The 21,625-nt window shown below is 46.9% G+C and overlaps 2 protein-coding genes across 12 annotated transcripts in view; one reads left to right on the forward strand and one right to left on the reverse strand.

Moving 5' to 3' along the window:
* Nucleotides 1-14,080, reverse strand: part of LOC144093746 (transcription factor 4-like) — a 136,192-nt gene extending 122,112 nt beyond the window's left edge. For 10 of the 11 annotated variants that reach the window (XM_077627438.1, XM_077627435.1, XM_077627433.1 and 7 more), the window contains exons 1-5: nucleotides 13,953-14,074; nucleotides 13,015-13,079; nucleotides 11,680-11,791; nucleotides 9,138-9,163; nucleotides 6,803-6,835 (exon numbers count right to left, since the gene is read on the reverse strand). In XM_077627438.1, the coding sequence (XP_077483564.1) occupies nucleotides 6,803-6,835; nucleotides 9,138-9,163; nucleotides 11,680-11,791; nucleotides 13,015-13,079; nucleotides 13,953-14,034 (318 nt within the window). In that variant the 5' untranslated portion in view covers nucleotides 14,035-14,074. Of the gene's footprint in view, nucleotides 1-6,802; nucleotides 6,836-9,137; nucleotides 9,164-11,679; nucleotides 11,792-13,014; nucleotides 13,080-13,952 lie in introns of all 11 variants that reach the window. The other variant, XM_077627437.1, reaches the window with a different exon arrangement.
* A 583-nt stretch (nucleotides 14,081-14,663) lies between these two features.
* On the forward strand, nucleotides 14,664-20,824 carry ND-19 (NADH dehydrogenase [ubiquinone] 1 alpha subcomplex subunit 8). Its single transcript, XM_077627445.1, has 3 exons — nucleotides 14,664-14,913; nucleotides 16,229-16,404; nucleotides 20,514-20,824. Exons 1-3 carry the CDS (start codon nucleotides 14,785-14,787, stop codon nucleotides 20,731-20,733), a joined length of 525 nt encoding a protein of 174 aa, XP_077483571.1. The 5' UTR covers nucleotides 14,664-14,784; the 3' UTR covers nucleotides 20,734-20,824.
* Nucleotides 20,825-21,625: the final 801 nt, after the last annotated feature.

Consider the following 21,625-nt stretch of genomic DNA (forward strand, 5'->3'; position numbering starts at 1 on the left):
GGTCTCAGAGCGGTACTACTTAAGGGACGCAAGCGCCAGTTCTGCTTTCGATTCGTCCTCGCTCTCTTAGCTTAATGAGACGACCGCAGCGTTTTCCAGACATGGCCCTGGTTTCCCGGAGGGGAACGAGGACAGGCCCAAGCAGCGCTCCCGAGTGACCCAAGGGCTCGGGTTACGCAGGGACGCCCCTACTCCTGATGACTTTAGTCAGCGGGGATTTCCCTCATGCGATTCTGCTTGAGACTTAGCCGCAGCAGCATATCCCTAGGCTGCCTCACGGTGTAAGAATTCTCTCACTTCGTCTCCCGGGACAGGGTCACCACCATCCCCTTTTCCAGGATCGCTAAATGCGTCGCCTCCTATTCACTGGATTACAGGAGCGCGCTACTACTCTCAGCGTGACGCTGGGAGACATGGCGATGAAGGCCCAAGCTGTTACACGCTGCCCCTCCTCCCAGTGTTAGCCATCCTGGAAGCAAACCTAGTACTCTACAGCCCCATCTCCCGGGTTCGAACCCGACCGCAGCGGCTGCGTTTTTATGGAGGAAAAACGCTAAGGCGCCCGTGTGCTGTGCGATGTCAGTGCACGTTAAAGATCCCCAGGTGGTCGAAATTATTCCGGAGCCCTCCACTACGGCACCTCTTCTTCCTTTCTTCTTTCACTCCCTCCTTTATCCCTTCCCTTACGGCACGGTTCAGGTGTCCAACGATATATGAGACAGATACTGCGCCATTTCCTTTCCCCCAAAACCAATTATAATTATTATTCACAGCCCCGATCATAGACTTAGACTGTGTCCAGGTAGCCGACCCTCCGGTCGACAGCCGACAATTGCGCAAAAGTCAATGCAGCCCATCATTAGTGAAGGTGCTAATGTTCTGGTTGGGGCCGCGGTTCACCATTTCCCAGTAACTGCCAGCCCTGAGGCAGCGTACCCCCTTCAGGGAGCACAGATTAGCCCTATTTTCAATAGGGTCGCCTCGGGCGAGAGCTCACCCGTGTCCTTAGGAACCGAACCTCGGGCAGCCTTCGGCTTGCTTTACAGGCTCGCGCCAACAGAGCCCGGCTGAAGAGACAGAGAACTTGTGCAACACAATCTCCACCCCCGTTCCAGCGCTTTTAAAGCTATCGCGTTAAAAATGCTCGCACGTTCAAGGTCGCAGCTCCCCGAATCCCTCACTCCCATCTCCGAAGACGAAGAGGTCTCCTAGGCCGAACGCGGGGTCCCACCAGGATAAATGACCAGGCACAGATAGGAATCACCTCGACCGAAGAGCAAGAACGCGGTTGGCCAGCGAAAGGGCTAGGCCGCGGGGCGACAGGAGAGAGGGAGCGCATGCTGCGGGGTGTGTGCCGCAAGACGCGTGGGCCGTTCAGAAATGCAGCGGCAGGGACGAACGGGCACTCAAGGCGCGCGTAGAGAGGAGGGTCACGCACATGGGCCCGCTCTGTCGCCAGCGGCGGTGAGCAACCCCGAGGAGAAGGCACGCAGCGGCGCCGCCCCTCGCCGCATCACGGAGGCACCCAGAGCCGAGGGGAGGGAGGGTGTCGGTGGAACAAGCGAGAAAAACGAGCGCCGCCAACCTCGTTTCCGCCTCGAAGCGGAGCCAAGGTACACACGCGGGGCAGCCCTCGGGAGAGGGGGGAGCGTAGGCCGAGGACGCCGGAGGCAGCGCAGTGCTACCTGCGCGCAACGCGAGCGAGCCGAATCAAGTACACACAGCGGAAGGGAGAGATCAAAGCAGGTCGCAACGATCACACACGATACTACGCGCGGGAAATCGGCCGATACACCTCACTCACTCGCCCCCCCTTAAAGCACCCCAGCAGCTTTTTCCCTGAAAGGGGAGGGGCAAGCACACACGAAAATAAAATATGAATCACGGCGCGGTGAAGGACGCGGCGTGAATGCGGTTCCGAGCGACCGTCTTCCAGCGAGTGGATGAATGAAAACTCGCTCGTAGTAGGCAGGGTGAGAGGAGGAGGAGGAGACGGGGTCCGGCCAAGGCCGAGCGCGCCGCTGCACTGCGACAGGCCGACGTGTTCGCGGGTGAAAAACGGGAGTATTTGCCCACCGCCGGCACTTGTCGTCCGCTGCAACCGACGGCGGTGCGAGCACGGGACGTAGCGGCGAGCTTTGCAGAATCAGGCCAGCGAGTCGCCACACCCGGGCAACAGGGAAAAAAAAGAAAGGAGAAAGACGAACAAACGATGGCAGCCTTGGAGCCCGCTCGCTATGCGACCGCATCTTCCTTCGATGCGCACACAGCGATTAAGCGCAGATTAATCGCACACAGAAGCGGAGCGCCCGAGAGCCAGTTACGAGTAAATCGGAAGCTAACAAAGCTAAGGAAAAGGATGGCTTGTGTTCACACGTTTCGCGGAGTACGGGGCATTTGCAACGGCAAAGATACGCAGAGTGTGGCAGGTCACTCTCGAAGTGTTAAAACCGTCTAATTCAGACGCGCGAAAACTGCCGAACAGATCGGCAAAGCGCTGTCAGCGGAAATCCAGTCTACAATCTGCTCGCGGGGGCGACTCCTATTCTTTCGGCGGACTAGTTTGCTGCAAGTCGGCAAGTTGGAAAAAAATGCACGAAAAGACGACGGGGAGGGGGCGAAGAGAAAAGCCCGAAAAACACACAAAGGATTGCGCTGTGTGTGCGTGCTTCTTTCGTCGCCTGTCCTCGTCTTAACGCGTCTTTCTTTATCGAAATTTTATATCTATTTATGCCTGCGTTGGCTCCACACTTACAACTGTTTCCCAGTTACCATCCCACAGCGGAAAATCTTTAGTGGTACACACATTAAATGAGTTCGAATCTCACCACAAAGAACACACGTGACTGAGCAGGGGTATGATAATAATAACAATAGACCTCACGCCCAATGCCACGGAAGAGTGGGCAGCAGTAACCCCACCCCCAAACTTTGTGGTCACATGGCAATAGAAGGTGCATTCTCGAGACTACACACACACCCCTCCACATGCTCTGCGAACACATACCTTCGTGGAACAAGACTCAGCAGGCTGCCTTCTCTGAACCTCATTGGTACCGTGATCCCTCCCCCCCCCCTAACTTTTTTCCCCCTTCGTGAACACTCCATAGAGCCTAGTAGGCATTTTGGTGAAACTGGCCGCGGACACCTCCCACGCACACCTGCGGACAGGAAACGGGCCGCGGCCGGTGGACGTCCGGCCCAAGGCACCGGAGGGCCGCTGCGTGCACGGGCCACTGTAGTTCCTGCACGGCCCGCTGCGGGCGGACGTCCGCCTCGGGAAGACGGGGGCTGACGGTTCACCACGTCCCACCGTCTCTTCTCACGCGGACGGGGTAGGCCACCGCGCGGACAAAAGAAGGGCGGAGTCACCCGAATCCCATAGTACTAAGGGTAGCCGGAGTTTTACAACCCTATTTTTTTAAACAAATTCTCAATCCAATATATGACTACATTCTTTGCCGGCCGATCCCAGCAATGACGACGGCTCGACTGCGCTGGTGCAAAAGGTGAAAAAAAGTATCGGGTAGGAACAGCCCGAACACCACGACAGACCAGCGGGCCCGCGTCGGGCTTTCAGACTCACGCAGAAGCTCCCGAAAGGTCGCCCAGAAAAAGGACATCGAAACCAGCACAAAGCAGTGCACATCCGGACAATGGCTCCCTACTATTATCGTGATGCACGTGTCACGCGAGAATGGCGAGAAACAAAGCTGGCATCACGGGCATCCAGCTAGTTGTACAAGACTTTGCAAGTGCAAACTATAGGAGCCGATGCCCATGCTCCCAGGATCGGTGCAGCTAAGAAATTACACTAGAGCTAATAACGAAGAAAAAAAAACGCAAGGATATTTTTTTTTTCCGCTGCGGCTCCGTCGGGACGCTTCACACGCCCACTACGAGTCACACAAATAGAAAAAAAAATACGATGCAAATACGTTCGTTGGGACGATCAACGGCTGTGGGCGCCGCCGGGTTACCAATAAAGCTCCGCGAAAAACGAGGGACTAGTACCCCACTAAGCACACACACACACACCGCGCGGTGGTGGTGGTAATAGAGGGGGAAGCGAAAAAAAAAAACGAGTGGCGACTTCATGCTGCACTTTATCTCTCGTTCACCCAAACACCCACGACGAGCGGCGTCACGCGCCGCGGGCCCGCGCACACACAGGAAGGCGTTTTACATTCCAGCCGGCCTCCGTCACGCTATCCGCAACAAGCTGGAGCTGCAGGGCTACAACAGCGTCGCCCTGCTCTTCGGTAGCGGGTGGTGAAGCTCCGCGCCCCCACCCAGTTAGTGGCGCGCTTCTCTCTCTCTCAAACTGCAGCCACGTCAGTGCGCTTGGTCGCTGGCTTGGTTTTCCGCCGCCGCCGCCGCCACAAGGCGTCATCACAACTGCCCTGGGCACATGCATCGAGGCACCCCAGGCCAAGCCTCCACCGGCTACCTGCACGATCTGTTACAAGTGGTGACCGCTCCTGCAGCTGCTGCTGCGAACGGGAAAAAAAGACGCACCACCCGCAAACGCGTGGCTATACTTTGACTGCCTCCCCGTCAACGGCCCTTCGCAAGCCGGACAGTTCGAAGCGAATTTCTCCACAAGCGCGAACACCACGACACGGCATCGGCGCCGCGGCACAACACCTGTCACGATCGGCGCCAAACTTGGTGTAGCGAACGAAACCTCGCGCCGCCTTTCCCTTGAGACAGACGCCAGCTACACAGCTTGCGATCGCAATCGAAGGAGTAAAGGGGGGGTCCCTATCTTAAACACCCGGAGAATGAATGCAAAGTAACTTTTGATGAGCGCATCAAGATTTGGCCGAACGCCCATCACAGCCGGGGGAGCCCGTTTCGCGCCACCTCCAAACGGCAGGCAACTCGTTTCCAAGGTTCGCAAAGACGCCTCGCGACCTCAGCCGCGCCGACACTGGCCGTATTCGACAGACCTAGCCAGGAGGAAACACGCACGGAAAGCAAGTAATCAAGCGCGGCTTCTTCGGGTGCCGTCTGCCTCGCTTCTGGCGAGTTCATCCGCCCTCCGAAAAAAAATCGCCCGTTACCCCGAGCGCGCAACTGCTCGCTCAAGGCCGCTGGCGCCTTCGCTCAATTTCGGTTCCTTCTTCCCTTACGCGGCGTGTGTCACTCAAAAGGGTGATCGAAAGGGCGCACTCGCAGGCGCAGGCACGAGGCGAAGGAGCAGCGGCCACGACGGCTTCGCCCATCGGGGAAAAAAGAAAGCCGGGTGGCAATTAAAACACACGCGCGTGTCGCAGGAGAAGAAGATGCGCTGACGCGCACCACAGAGAGATCAAGGGCAGTCGATCGAATACGCGGGAGGTGCGCGAACCCTTGACCTCCGCGGTGCCCCCCCTTCTCGCCGCGAGGTCGGCCCCCAGGGCACCACCGCCGGTGGGGGTTGTAGGGACTCCCCAGGGGCGCCGATGGTCGAGCAGCAGCTGCCGTGTCGGATCGCGGCGTGGCCAGCTGTTCGGCCGATGAGGGGGGGGGGGGGGGGGGGGTGCAAGAGGGCGTTCGTATAATCTACAAGGCCGCTGGCGTACGCGCTGCAACAACCGGTCGACTGGCGGGACCACACCAGCTTCGAGGAGAAGGTGGCCTGCCGCTGCCTGCCGCCGACATTGGTAGCGCTTCTCCCAAGGCGGAAAGCGGCGACACACGCGAACATTTAAAAGCATCGCGACTGTGAGAATAATAACTTCGGTTAATATTTTTCCAGGTAGTTTCCATGAGGAACGAATCTAGCCTTATAAAGGTAGGCACGACATCACAGTGGTGGATGTGCTGTACACAGCGGCCCTGCGGGTGTATACGTGCTACCAGGCAGACGGGGGATGTCATCAGATTGCGGGCCCAAAAAGAACTTCCGAATGAGCTTCAATGATGAAACATCACTTGATGGCTTTCAAACCTTGCAACCATGTGAGTGGTCCAGTGGACGGGTTCAAATACAGAGCTATCACGTAATGCCCAACGCGTGCCGAAATGTGAGAGCAATGTGGTTGTTGCTCTTCTTTGGAACATTAGGCACGGTGGTGCACAGTAATGATGCCCATTATTTGCTAAGATATATGACTACAGATATATGCCACTAGCATGACAGAAGAAAAATAGCCCAACAGGTAACCCTTGTGACGGTTCTGATTTAATACAGTGACCACTTTGCTAGGTGGCACACAACTCTGGTGAAAAATAAATGTAATGAGTGCGGTGCACCCCCCCCCCCCCCCCCCCCGCAAAAAAGAAAAAAGAAACTTCACCCTGCGATTGGCCACGAAAGAAACAGCTGCAGCACACGGACACACCAATCCTGTACTAGCAGTGAATTGTACACAAATGTGGCGTCACTATATCGATGGACATGGCAGACAAAATGTGTGTAATGGAATCATCCCGACGTGATCAAGGTGGCTCCTCATTGACCTACATTCTACATTGAGGCAGCAGTTGTTTATGACCACATAAAGTGTGAAATCTTGAAAGGACACGGTGTCATTTGTATGCACATTGTACACACCCAGGTAATCTTCAGGTGCCCAACAAGACTGCCACGCAAACTGCGCAATCTGGGCTGGTATTACGTTTCTACAACAGATTCTATGCTATTTCTGAATTTCCCGCCCTTCAATGCCTGAAGTGATGCCACGCCCACGAAAATTAAAAAACGGAATCCTTAATAGGAGGAATCGTTACATTATACCGACTCTGCTTGCTTCCAAAGTTGAAAGGCACAAAGCTAAGAGGGCAGAGAAATCATGCAATTCCATGCAGCACTCACCCAGTGGACGTCCAAATCATCTGGCTCTATGACCTGCCCGCAAAAAAAATGTCACAAAGTGGTCAAACACCCACATCTGCACCACTGAGGAAGCAAGGGAATGTTTCCAAAACGCTTTGCAGAGCGGCTTATGACAGACTGTGATTGATTTCAGTTTTCAGGTGTGTGTCCTGTTTGCCAAGATTAACCTGCGAAAAATTAGTGAAGTGCAGTGACTGGCTGTAGAATGACATATTCATGGAATGCAAAGTGCAAACAAGTGACAGCACTGCCGCCCCTGTTTGCGTCAAGGATGACTTCAACCAGAGATAACTCGACGCATTAGGAAATGACTAAATTACCCTAAGCACAATACAGTTCCTGTTTTCAGAATTTGCGGACACAACATAACAGGTGACCAGCATGATCACTGGCACAGTTGTTTTCTTTTTTTCAAATACTTCAAAAAAAAAAAAAGCCTCAAAGCAAGATCTCCATCATTTGACAGTTCTACACACACGATATCGATACAATAAGGAGCAAACATCTATAGTTTAACAAAGGCCACATAAATAATTAGGGAGTTGAAAGAGTCCACAATTTCTTTAAGTTCAATAAATGAACTTTACACCAGTCTGAGCCAATGGCTTTTGCAAATAAGGAGTTAAAGTGCAAGCCGTCCATTAGGCGAGCCATTCGGCTACACAACTAGTCGGGACATGAGCCAAAAACAAAAATATGCTAGTTGTAAGCAACTTAACGAAAAAAAAGAAAAAACAATAGCAGCTCCAAGGGTGAAGCTTTATGTCCGTTAAGTTTCAGCACAAAGACCCAATTTATGGATTCAAAATATTAGACGCTCCTGTGCCAAATGAAGTAGCGACCCAACACTTAAAACTGAACACATGCACTGATGCTATGGTACTGCTCAGCACTTGCACTGCAACTAAAATTATCACCCACACGATGCGAAACCTACTAAATGAAATATTTAAAAAAGAAAATATTTGCACACGGATAAATACAAGCATATGTAACTATTGCCCAGCAAGATGACTTTCGTGTAAAACATATGATGTCAATCTAGAAGATAACCTTTTCCTACTTACACTTTGTGCAACAGTAAATGTATACAAAATGCTTGCTGCACTTGTTTAGAGACGGCACCCACTAGAACTGCACATGCTTATAAGGTCGCCATGCGGTTATGAAGTCAGCGGTGTTGATGTGTCAAAATGTCTTTCGTCAATTGGCAATTCTTGCTCAAGTCGTGCTCAAACACAAAGAAGAGGGTTTATCACTAATAGCATGGCCCATTTCTTTCTAGATGGTTCAGTGATTTAACAACAGCTCGTTCAGAGCTAACACCTAAGCTGACACCACAAGGTGACATATCACTACGGTCTACTTCCAACCAGCACACGTGTACCAAGTGACAAGAAAGCAACCCTGATGTGAGTACATTTACAAAACAATGAGTATTCCCTGCAATGACAAAGTTACAATGCTTACAGGGTGACAGAACAACATGCTGTCGAAAGATGCCTTTATATCCGAGGGCCTAAAATCTGAACATTTACAGCTGTCACATCTGTCGTTCAAGATTGCAACAGGCGAAATATGTTGACTGTTCACATTCTCCGCTTTCCAAACTAGTCGATGCAAGCAGAGAGGGCTCCGCAAGAAACGATGTCTGGATGCCCAATGAAAAAAAAAATGTGGACAGTGCAGTGAAAGAATACCCTGACACAAACACGTGTAGCCAAAGGTAAAAGAAAAGCTTTTTGTACAGTGGTGCCGCTAGCTACAAACCCCTACAAACCACACAAATAAGTGCATGCTACCGAAGCTTGAAAGTGCACATACCAATTATCAACCTGTAAATGACTGCACAGTGGCCGCTCGTGCGCTTGTTTTTAGATAGAGCCTGGGCATTTCCGTGCCAGCAGCACAAACTCAATTTACAACATAAGATTTACAACAAAATTTCCACTCTCAAATTTCGGCCCTTGTTAAGGTCACCAGAAAACTGCCTGCTGCTTTGTTCGCAGGTGTGCAATGCGTAACGAAGGTCTTGTGGGATGGCTAATCTGATGGGCAGGCCCAAATCAGCACGTACATATGAACTTGCTACATTACACTGTTCTGCGCCCAAGAATGACACAAGATTTTGACAAACTAATAGTAACATTAAAATAGAATGTGTTTTGCCCTTGTCACATCAATATTACGTGGAAGTGTTGTTTTTATGCATGTAGAACACATGCTAGAGTTCACTCAGCAAAAAATAAAAATAAAAAATGTGTCCGCACTTTTTGTTGCACCTAAAACGCGGAATAAATAAGAGGTTACTCACGTCTCTTTTCCTTTTGTTCGCTATACCTGAAAATGGACAGAAGAATGGAAGAGAAATGGACAGTGAGACAGTACTCAGCACAGAGCTTGGTGTTAAAGCTGAGAAACAATACTTACAATAGAAAAGAATAAAGCTAGAAAAAGGAGGGAAACAAACAAACAATGTTGGAACACGCCTTCTTCCCTTGCTTGCTTTCTTGTACAGCCATTCTCCGCCTCATTCTATTGCTTTTCTTTCTTTTCTCGCGCTGTTTGCAGATTCATCCGGCCGTTTGCACTTAATGATGTTTTTCAAGCTTCAGAATAAAGGATATTTGCACAATAAAATTGGCCAATTCTGAGGAGCTAGCTTCTCAGTAAAAGCCGCTGCACTTGCAGTGGCCTGCTGCGAGACATCCGAAGACTGCAAAGTTTTACCTCTAAATGTTTCCAATGTTTATTAGGTTATTGGTATGACCGTAATAAAGACAAAACTGCATCATGAATTCTCGCATGGCATTAGTTACTAATTACTTTAAGAAGCACCAGCAGTAGAGCTTGCAACACAGTCATAACAGCCACTCAGCACAACCCAGCTACAGCTCCCTCCAAGCTCTATTTTAAATACTCGTGTTCCATGTTAACCATGTAAAATATTGAACAAAGCACTGATATCAATCGCTGAGCACTATGCTTGTTCATTTCGAGGTGATCACGCAACGTTCTAGTTATGCATGGCAGTAAGAAGAAATATAATGCCAACCATGCCACCACAAGCATTAGTTTTCGTTGCAGCAAGAGAAAAATAATCAAAGCACAAGGACGTCTCTGGCCCCAAGGAACAATATCTATTGTATAATGCAGCCACTGCATCCCCCACACTTCTCCCTCTGCCTGTCAGGTGATGTTCCCTCAAACTACTGCAATGCCAAGCAGGAACCCCATGGCAAGTGCAACAAAGTGGTTCTCCTAGCTTTCACTCACTGTCCCTGAACAGAACACGAAGGCCTTCACAACTCTGCCTGCATTAGATTACAAACTACACTTCCTGAAACAAAACTTGTTCTGCTTCGTTCTTATGCACTTTGCACATACTTCAGGCAGATATGACCCGCTGCATTACCATAGTGGTTAGGACACCTTGCTGCTGTGGACAAGGTCTCAGGATTGAACCCTAGATGCATTTTAATGAGACACAAGTGGCCGAAATTAATCTGAAGCCCTTCGCCACGGAGATTGCCACAACCAGCATGCAAGCTTCAGAATTTTAATCTTCACATACCATGCAATTCTAGACATTTTCCTCGTGCACAAACTACTCGAAACAGCGAGAAAACCCCCCTAGCTTCCGACAAACATACAAGTGATGGGTACAGTTCATCTCCTGTTATAGTGTGCCCACCAGCTTAGGTAGCTTAGGTGGTATATGTGTAGTTTTTCATATATCGGATTTACCAGATTATAGCCCACAGAAACGAATTTCGACTCAAAAGCTTTTTAGATTGTCAGCAAGCAGTATACACTCGATAACCAAAAATTTTGTAAAGCAGTAAAGCTCTAAGCCTCTCACTGACCACATGGAAATCAGTTCTAAAATTCTTCAAAATAAGTCCCCAGGGTTGTTCGCGTAAAACAATTCAAGCGCGTCGGAATCAACGAACAGCTCATCAGTGTCTTCATCGCTTTTAGAATCTGACACCGCCGTTGCAGCTGTTTCTAATACGACTTGCATGCCGTTGACGACATCTTGGACGCAGTCACAGCACAAAGCGTTACTACGTCACCACTGGCGTCCTTGAATGAGATTTTGCCACTCTGCTCAAAATTCCAGGCAAAATTCCACCGCAAGCAGCATTCGCTTGCCTATCCAGTATATGGGAGCTAATTTCACTATGCGATTTGTCGCCGTAAAATGTTGCAGGCAAAATGGGTGACATTTTTTTTTTTACTTTGAAAGCAATGCTAGGCTTCTTTGTCTGTGAAAAACAATCTTTAAAAAATTAAATCATATATAGCAAGTCCACACCTATAGATACTCCGCAGCACGTGAAATTTAAACTTTGAAACATGTACAGTCCGCAGACTATAGTCCGGAAAATATGGTATCGGTAGCTGCAATGCGAAAGGCAACCCTCAGTTTGCACAGAACTTCTGTTCTTTCTGCAGAGAAGTTAAAAATTTCTTTTGGGCATTATTCATAGCAAAGAACCCTATTCGGAACAAGAGAAAAAGTCTGCTTTTCATTCACAACTATGGAGTAAATAATGGTTACATGTGCATGCTAAGTTAAGTTCCCTTTCATACAGCTGCCATATGTACACTTCTGTGTGATCTCTCTTGTGCACATGTGAGCTTCTATGCGATCTGCAGCTAAATATTTCGTTAAAAAAAATTGAGGCTATGAGCTAGATACATTGCGCAGTCGCGCAATTAAAAAAAAGAAAAAAACACTTAAGGAGAATTTGGGTATCGCTACATAGACAACTACAACTGTTCTGACACGAGCGGACAGCAACAGGTACTTCCTGCATACAACAAACTAAAAAAACAAATCGTATCCCCACCTCTGCTTGTGTCCGGTGGTAGTAACCGCTGCTGAGCTGCATTGCCATATTGGAAGTAGGCGGGGTCATTCGATGCTATCGGTTCTGCACCAGGAAAGTTGCCGAGACCATCCTGCATTGCAAAAGAAAGACGCATGTGGATGGCAGAGTACAAAAAATGACCAAAAACCAAAGTTCAGGATCAGTGCGGATGAATTTGTTCTGAAAAAATCACGCACATTTCTTTACGGGGTGGCAGGGCCCAATTGATTCTTAAATATTTTATCCAGCTGCTACTACAAGGCTTAAAAATTTATACGAGCAGTTATGCGCATTTAAAAGCCTCGAGCAGGACAGTAATCACAGCTATAGATTTAGTTCTGCACTGCAAATAGCAAAGCTAGAGGTGAATGCACTCCTGAGCATCTGAAGAAATATCACTGGGACAAAATGGCTTCAAGAAACAAAGACATCAACCAACACATTCAAGTGGCAGTAAAATGACATGTGGCCACAATAATCTGTCTACACATGTGCATGATGCTCAGAAGAGCACAACAATAACCGCAACACATTAGTGGCCTATATTCAGGTGTCAGTTTCTTCATCTGCTCTGTCCTCATCAATCACCGCCTGCACTTTTATACTCAAAGGTTTCGCCATTTTAATGAGTCTGTCCTCCCTTTATAAGCACAACGAGCAACTCAACACAAAGCATTTTTTCTTCCACACCAAAATAAGATCCAGCATTACGGAAAGAAAATTACTTGCTCCTCAGTTTATTCAACATCAGGTTATAGACGAAGGTGCACATCATACCGGCAATAAAAAAAAAATGACGCCTGCATTGTGGCGACTACAACACTGGAAGCCATGGTTGCAGTGACATAACAAACATTTAGAGAACACAAGTCTGCCTTCAAATGCACGAATAATAAAAAAACAGCTGTTGGCTGTACTAATTTTACTGACTTGTGAAAGTAAGTGATAGTAGTCTGCCAAGCACAATTTCTACAATGCCAAGGCAATCACGATCATTTCCACAATAAGCTTGTGTTCTCAACTTCACAACAGAACCTTCCACAGTCCACAAGACCGATAACACGGTGATTTCCGCAGTGATCAACCATCTCGTTTCAGTCTGTATACAACTGAAAAGTAACCTACACTCATGTAGTCGAGGACGCGCCTAAATCATTATTAATCATAATTTTATTCCCAAAGCTATAAAGCTGAAGTGTTTTTCTCTTGAAAACTAACGGCACCGTAGAAAGCGTCGCACTTTTCACGAGCATGGCGTTCGAAACTTGCCATAACGCGCAGCAAAGATTGCAAAAACGAAAGGCAAACACTCACCGGTTGTAGCGCGTCTTCCCCTTGTGTGGCGTAAGGCATTCCATAAGGCATTTCTCGACTTTTTTCTGAAAAGGCAATTGCGGAACGATTACGTACTCGCAACGGCTAGACAGACCGTCTACGGATGCAGCTGCAAAGCAAATTCGCAACTAGGCGCAGTGACCGAGAACGCCAATACATGATCCACTTTTTATTCACACGAAAATTTCCGCTCCGATCGCAGAAAATGCAAACCCGTGCAAACGCACGCGCCACAGCTAGCACGAGGCGTGTTTGTAGGACGCCACGAGAAACCGTCCAAGCGGGTAACTGACAGAGGATAACGCCCACTCTTCTGGTGCGATTCTACTACTCTAACAAAAAAGCAGTCAGCATGCGGCACACGGCCGCATGCGTACGGTTGCGATCAAAGCCGAACGGCTAGAAAAGTGAAGTCTACGGACTGTCAAGTGTAAACAACAAAACCCTGCTCCAAGCACGCCATCCACGCGCGCAAAACATGCACCAAAACAAAGCCCTGAGATCCGTAACACACAAACGAAAGCATTTTCCGTTACACGCCTAGCTAATGTGAAGCTCCGCGCCAAATAAAAAAAAAAATGTGTTTCGCTATCCACTGTCTCCTCCAAGCGGCGTTGGGAGATCCCGACACGAACAGCCGACCTGACCGTGTCTCTACCGAGACAACGACACCAGATGACCCGCTCTTTGGCTGATGCCCGCTTTTCTAGACAAAACCCCGCCTAACGGACCGATTCGTGATGGTTTTCTGCGTCAATTAACAGGTTTTCCTTCGCTAATACGTTCGTTAAGCCTCACTGGTGATGCTTTTGTCCGCAGAGAGCGTCTTCCTAGCAGGCACCGTCCCAGCATCTCTACAGAGGGTTGCGCTAATCCATTAGGCATGCCAAGGAAATATTAAACATTCGGCTACTCACCAGGCTGTTTATTCGCTATCTTATTGAAACAATTTTGAAACACTTCATACAAATGCATTGGCTCATCGTCGTTTGTCGCCATGATAACACCAACATTGACACTCTCGACCTAAACAAGTGCGAGAACCGTAGTAGAGGTCGCTGCTGATGGAAAAAAGTTCAAAATGGCGTCGAAAGATTTTTTTTCGTTTTTATTTGCAATGTGGTTTCGGTTCAGCTCATATTCAGAATTGTTATTCGCAAATACAATTTTAATTGCAAAAAGTTAATTTTATTTTGAATTATAAATTTGTTTTTTATTTCAAAAAACATACAGTACAACGAACGTTTTAAAAATTTACAAAACCTATAAACCTTTAAACCAAAAATACATTCATTTCGATAGCCTAAATATTACACTGTGTTGCATTATAGTTTTTATAATAATAAAATTTTCACTCAAAGAGTAAGTAAGGCAGCAGCTGTTTGAGGACACTGCTCATTACACTATTTCATGGACATGGAGGTAGGGCAACAACTCAGGGAAGTTTGCCAATTCGAGCGACAGTTCAGGATGAAACATTCAGCACTTAAGCATTCTTTTAAAAAGTTCAATTCTTATCTCCTCTCACTATTATTTTTTCTTTGGCAGTATCCAGACATGTGAAATCATGATTCACCGGATACGAACCACTACCAGTATCAGCATCATCCTGTCGCTCAAGTTACCTTACTTCAGACTTTTAGATTGCATCGTTGGTCCAGTGTCAGCGGTGCTTTGGTGCATGGGTTAGCGGACAACTTCCAAGGTGTTTTTACCGTGCAAGCGATTTGCCACTGTGGTGTCTTCGGGATGCCTTTCACTGATGCATATGAATTTCCAAGCGACAGCGATCTAAATGTTGAAGAAGTCAACATATCGACGCCTGCATTACGTGCAGGGGCATATCACTTTGGGAAGTACTGCGATGAGCAGAGCAAGGTAGTGTCGTGCACCAGCGGTTTCGCGTACGGTTATTAATCGCAAGAATTTTCATAGTATTGCATCGAAAATCCAACAATTTATGTTGCATACTATGTAGGTTGTGATGGAACCTTGAAACTCTGGTTGTACAATCCACGAATAAATAGTTTGCATTAAACGTGTTATAACGGCCTTATGTGACCTTCCGCTTCACGAAGGCCGAAACCGGTGTATTGACACGTCTAGGGCATTTATAATGGGCAGAAGCGTTGAAAATGTGGCTTTTAATAGAGGAAAAAAACTAAGCATAAGTATTTGCAAACCTCGGCGAACGATTAGCGGCTTTGCCGAAGTGCGTGAGGGGATGTCTTTTAGAACTGCCTGAAGTGCTCGTCGCTCTTTTGCTGATGAAAACGCTGGTGCGTTCATTTTTTGAGCAAGTTCAGTGCGACGATAAGTGCGCATGCACCAAATGGTCATATTTCGGTTACATATCCTCACATAACCAATCCTATTCATTTCCAGGCTCACCACAAGTCTGAGGATGTGAAGCGATCTTGATTCAAACCGAATGTGCTATGTGTTGCGACAGTTTCTGCTTGAGCATGCAAATGTTCCATATTATTCTTTCTTTCATGCCATACGGACAAAAAGATAAAAAAAATTAAATTTTAATGTCATTTCAGCGATGGCACATGAAAAAAAAATTGTTTGCTTGGACAACATGTTCTTGCCATCCCGAGAACTTGTTCACTTTACCCTGGTTGCATGTTGACTAAAGTAGATATTTATATTCATGTGTAGCCCCAAATGACATGTCAAGCGATTCGAACTGCAGTTCCAATACTGCAGTTATCGGGGATCGGGCTAGTGTTATTCTGTTTTCCTGTTCTTTGTGCTAAATATGACGAGTTTCAAGAAATGTATGATGTTATAAAGCCAGTACTTTTTACTCTTTTGTAGCTATGAGAATTGCGTGCAGAAATCATGGCTAGTAGCCAGTTTGGGGTTTTTACATTTATTGGCCTATTCAAAACACATGCCAGTCCTTGTAAAATATTTGTGGAATGGAATTTCAGCTCTGTTGAAGGTATTTTCGATCCTTTCGTTATATTCTCATTTTGAACTTTATTCCAAATGTTTGCAGGGTAACGAGCTTAGTGATAACTAAAATGTGTGTGTTTCATGTTGCCTGAAAGATAAATTAAATGCAAAACATAAATGGCAGCTGTTGAAAATGGAAGGCTTTGTGTCCATGTGACGTATCATAAATGTTCACTTTGATAAGATGATGTCGACAAGCTTATAGTTGTCCTCGTGATGTCTGTTTTAGGAGTTTATGCTTTGCCGGAGGGAGGAGAGTGATCCACGAAAGTGCCTTGCCGAAGGTCGGGAGGTCACCAAGTGCGCCCTGGATTTCTTTCGCAAGGTGAAGAAAGCTTGCCGCCAGCAGTTCGATGACTATGCACACTGCCTCGAGTGGAGCAGCAGCGAAATGGAATACCGCCAGTAAGTTGAAATGAACCAAACTTATGATCAGAGAAACCTTGGACCAGTCTTCTTGTGAGCATGGCAAGGCAACACACTTAATATGTGGAGTACATTGTGCATAGCTCAGCCAAGTATCGCTGTCTCTTTGTGGTTTTTTGTAGTCACAAAGTGGAAAGCTCTTTCCCTTGCAGGGTTAGGCTTTCTAGCACTTTTGTATCTGTGAGGTCTGGTCATCCAGCTCCAATGGTGCATGGACACTCGTATATATTTGTCATCAGTTTAACATTTAAATGTCATCAGCATGAAATCTCATTTTATTCAAACCACAACCAAAATTTATTAAGGTAAGCAAAAGCTGTCCTCCTAATTCTATTAAAATCAGCTTACTTTCAATGGAGGGTTTTTCTGCTTCACCTACACTTCTGCTCCCATGCTGCCACTCCTGACCCACACTCTCTGAAGCTTTACAGTTTTCTGTAACTTGTAATTGTTGTGAGTGCGCAAAGGGAAGCCACTGGACACTCAATAATTATCACAGGTACGAAACTATCAGTGTATTGTTAGCGGGCGCTTGAGAATGAGGGCAAGAGCAGGGTCACTTGGGCAGTGTGACTGAACCAGAATATGCTTCAATGAAGTCATATTTGCAAGTGCTAAAAGTAAGGCTGGCATACTAACTTTTTGGACCATTAACCAACCACAACTTTGAAGAGAAGAAGTCTGGAAACAGGGGAGCAGCGTGGTCCCTGTGGACACTTCTTCTTGGCAGTGACAGGTTGCTTAGTCGTCCGTGTTATTGGTTAGTGTGGCATTTGGTGTTGATACCTCCTACTGCACATGCACCTTCTTCTCTGCCTTGCCTGATCATTCACATACTCAAAGTAGATACCTGAAGCACTTGCTGTGCCAAGAAGTCTGGCATGTTGCACCTGCCAGTGGGCATTGCTGAATACCTGCCTCAACAACTGTTGTTTTTGGCAGAAAGCAGTTGGCAGTAGCCTTGTGCAGAGAATGGTACCACCCTCTCCACATCACTGGGAACATGCACCATGCAACTGTCTGGAAGGCTCTTTATCTTTCTAGATGGTTTGTTCTCTTGGTGTTTGATTAATGGTGTCTTGTACACTGAAGGGAAGATGGGAAGTTGGTTGTGTCAAGGTTGTGCTTGTGCATTCCCTAACCTGGGGGATAAAACCATCTGATGCACTGCAGAAATAAAACGAGGCAGCTTTGCATTGCTAACCACCATTCCAGTGAATTTATGCTGTTAATGTGTGTTTGGTTGAGTATACTTTGTCCTTTGAGCGAGGTGACCTAACTTTGGTGAGAGGTGCTTCAGCATGTCATCTGTGATACACTGACAGACAACCCATGTTCAGTGGGCTACCTCGATCAGGAAACACTGTTGCAAATCAACCCGTCAACCACCATCAGTGAATATGCACTACACTATGCTGTGTTTCATACATCTGGTGCAACGCTGTCAAAGCTAGCACTCTTGTTTGCGCTGCCTGCATCCGCGGCCAAAAAGTAGTGCTTTGCTTGTGTTGAACGAAACACAGTAAATACTTTGCCTGCAGGCTTACTACATGACAAATTTGTTATGAGCTTGATTAAATGCACTGTTATTGCAGACGACACGCTGTCGGTTTCCGGTGGCTTAGGCCACTCGGCCACAGATTAACCGCGGAGTAGCACGGCTCCCTTTATTTTTCTGTGTGGACTACTTCCTTACCTTTCACAACGTCGCACCTGATATATGGAACGGGAGTATAGAAGTGCTAATGTCCCTGGAAGAAGTGCCCCGCATTTTTGAACTCGCAGAGTACTTATTGCAGTGCCAGGTGAATATGCACTGTGTTGCTATTTATCTTTTGCTGCATTAGAATGGCGGATAATGTTTGCACTGTTTCTCCGTGAGTTGAAAACTTCTATCTAGCACTGCTCTGGCATGTGTGCTTAACCATGGCTATGTTCTGGCTGAAACAAAGGCTCATTTCTCCAGACATTTAAGCCCTGTTTAGCGTTGTCACACCTTCTTGGGTACGTGCAAAGAGGGTGTGTGCCATCTCGAAAAGCAAACAGTGGAGACAAATCCTTGGTGCTCCAGTACTGGCTATGGGTCTCGATCCAGGAAGAGCCACATCTCCAGGAAGGCACCAGACGTCTTAAGGATTTGAAGACGCCTCGCACGCAGTTGATAGAATTTCTGTGGCAGAGAACTTTAGACAGTCTACTTCGTATGCAGGCACTGATTGCTGCATTTTACAGCGCTATAACTCTTGGGAAAATGTCGGCCTTCCGTCAGAAATCCAGGGTGTTTTTTGTTTTTTTTAAAAGGACTGAAGTACTCATACAAGCCTCCATATGGAAACACTAGCTGCGAGCTATGGTTCACCAGACACAGAAAATTTCAAGTGAGCCTCAGGAATCATGACCAAAGCCGTTGGAGTAGATTGCCTTGAGCAAGCTGTAAGCCATGGACTGTAGACCAAGCTATGTTTTCAGGTGTCTGTCTCATAGTTTGTTTCTTTTCACTATGGTTCCTGAGCACTTTCACAGCAAGCAAAAGCGAGGATGTGAAATTTGTTTCTTGAAGCACATGAACACTTAATTCATGATAATGTTTGGTGTTTAGTGACCGCCTACAATACAATACAATATACAATGGTTGGGAGATAAGAGGCTCGTTAAGGCACATGTATGAGAAAAATCTAAGGAAAGCACAGGCAAATTCGCAGGCAAATGCACAGGCACAGGTTTATTTATGGTGGGGTTGCTTGGAGTAGGAAATTCATTGCGGAATCATTTTCGGTAGCAGGTAATTTTTACAGAAAGTAGAAATTTGAGATTTTGAGTAGAATTCAGATTTTGACATTAAATGTTGTTTGCATGGATACAGCCATGCAGGCAAACCACACATGCAATTTGGGATTGCACCTTTTAATTCAGGTATTTATGTGTTGGCTGTGTGGCAAGTTTTTGTTATGCTCCAATGTCTTCTTATGCATTGTACATAAAGTAGTTCTTTAGATTTGGGCACTTTGAAAAGTAGTTTGCAAGTGCAAATTTTTATTGCATATGAAATTTATTTGCTGACAGAACTAAGGCAGTTAAGTAATGTAATGAGGAGCTACAGGGTGTAGTTGGGAGCTGGTCATTCAGGCCAACATTTTGTTGTGTTTAATGACAACTCTTCTGCATTTGTAGGTCTTACCTTACTACATTGTCTGGTGTAACCTCCTTAGCGTATGTACAGTTAGTCGTCCACAGACCTGTCTACGCTCCGCAGCGCACAGAGTGATGTCTAGCGGCGCACCTGGTTCGAGATAGCACATGTATGATGCTTAGACACTCAAAGATGCACAACCTCGAACCAGGCGCTGCCGCTAGACACACCCTGCGCGCTGCGGAGCGCAGACGGCACGGAGTTCGAGCTCTCTAGACAAGTCTATGCTATCCTGGTCAGCCTAAAATGAGTGCAGTAAGATGAATAGAAAGGAGAAAGTAACGATCAACTAGAAGTATTGGGCGTTGTGCAGAGTAATATTACGGGACAAAAGACAACAATGCTAGCAGTGGAGAGCGCAGTGGAGTTTTTAGAGTAGGACTGCCAGCCATCTAATTGCCGTCACTTATATACTGCAGCATGTAATATCAGATGCCTTTGCATGTATGCTAATAGCACCATGCCACCTTAAAGAAACCGTCTTGGAGGAAGAAGAGCTTACATGAAAGGAGGAGGGTTATTAGGGACTAGCATATGGCCCCCATAGTAATATGGTGAGGTGGAAGACCGATGTGGCCATTACTAGAATGTGTATTACTACTAAAAGCATTGCTAGAATATCCTTAACATAGGTTTAGAATAGTTTTCTTGTTCGCATTGATGCCTGTGCTACTTTTGCTTATAAGCGGGGGATCTGGAAAGACTTTAAATATCAAGCATTTAGAACACCTTCGGGGCGTGCCAAAGGGACAGTCAGTCAGCTTTTTGTGTTGCTTCTCTGTGCAGAAGACACCCCAATGCTGTTGGTTTTTCATAGAGTATTGGCCATTTCAGGACACCTTATTCCGAATTCTAAGTTAGGTTGTATCTTCCTGACTGACTTATCCTTTCATTGCAGCTGCCGGAAAACTCAGGCTGCATTGGACGGTTGTATGCTTGACCAGCTGGGCATAGAGCGCCCACACTTAGGCTACTTTTCAATGCCTCGCATTCACCACACTGAGCGGCCGAGACCAGAGAAGGGCTACCGCGACGACTACCCTCAGACACCCAAGCTGGAAGACGACTTCCCAAGGCAGCCTGCAAAGTATTTCACGCGTTCCGCCTGGAATTCGTAATCAGGTGCCACGGTTCATGTAGGGTAACTCTTTTGCCATGTTACTTGCAGGTAGCTGTAGAGAGTATGACCATAAAGCTTTTCTGGTTGAAGGCGGTTTTGCTTGTGTCATTATTTTATTAGAAGTCGCACAGGAAAGCGTTTTTCTTGATAATTAGGCAATATGCCACTTCACGCAGGTACTTTTTATTCCGATTGAGTCAATTAGCACTGAACTCATTGCAGACCCAGCAATGTTGTATGGCCTGCTTCAGTTGCAATTAACCCCAATCCTAGTTGATACCTGGCCAGTTCGCAAAGCTCAATCGATATTTTCAATCAGAATTGAGGAGCTGCTTCTGCTGGCCTTATGGTCAGGAAACATTACTAAAAATGAAACATGCAGAAAGATAAAGATATTGCTTGGAAAGCTGTAGAATTAAAGATAACTGTCTATTTTGACCAGTTTGTCTTGGTATATAAAGTTTTGTGTATACTTTCAACACCAAGTTGGAGGTGAAGGTGGAATTAATAATTTTCCATACTGCCTGCTAGCACCTGTCATTTCATCGTAGACTCATTTGCTACAGCCTGAATTATTATTATGGCAGTGCCACCTGCCATACTGTTGGTTTCCGTAATGCCTTCAGCAGAGAAGCATGGCAGGCGAGGGCCACAAATAGGCTTTTCTGTTGGTTAGGTTTTGTTAGTTAGGTTGTCTTCACCACATAAAACAGTATGGTGTGGAAAATGAGCACAAGAGACCAAAGGCCACCACCAAGCAGAACCTACGTTCACCTAGTTTCACAGTGCCAGCACTAACAGAAGGTGCCCAAATTGATTGAAGAGCACAGTTAGGACAAGAACTGTTTGCAACGGCACGGTGCATCCAATATATTGAAAGACCAATGAAA

This window comes from Amblyomma americanum, chromosome 6 (assembly GCF_052857255.1).
Source record: "Amblyomma americanum isolate KBUSLIRL-KWMA chromosome 6, ASM5285725v1, whole genome shotgun sequence".
Taxonomy (NCBI): domain Eukaryota; kingdom Metazoa; phylum Arthropoda; class Arachnida; order Ixodida; family Ixodidae; genus Amblyomma; species Amblyomma americanum.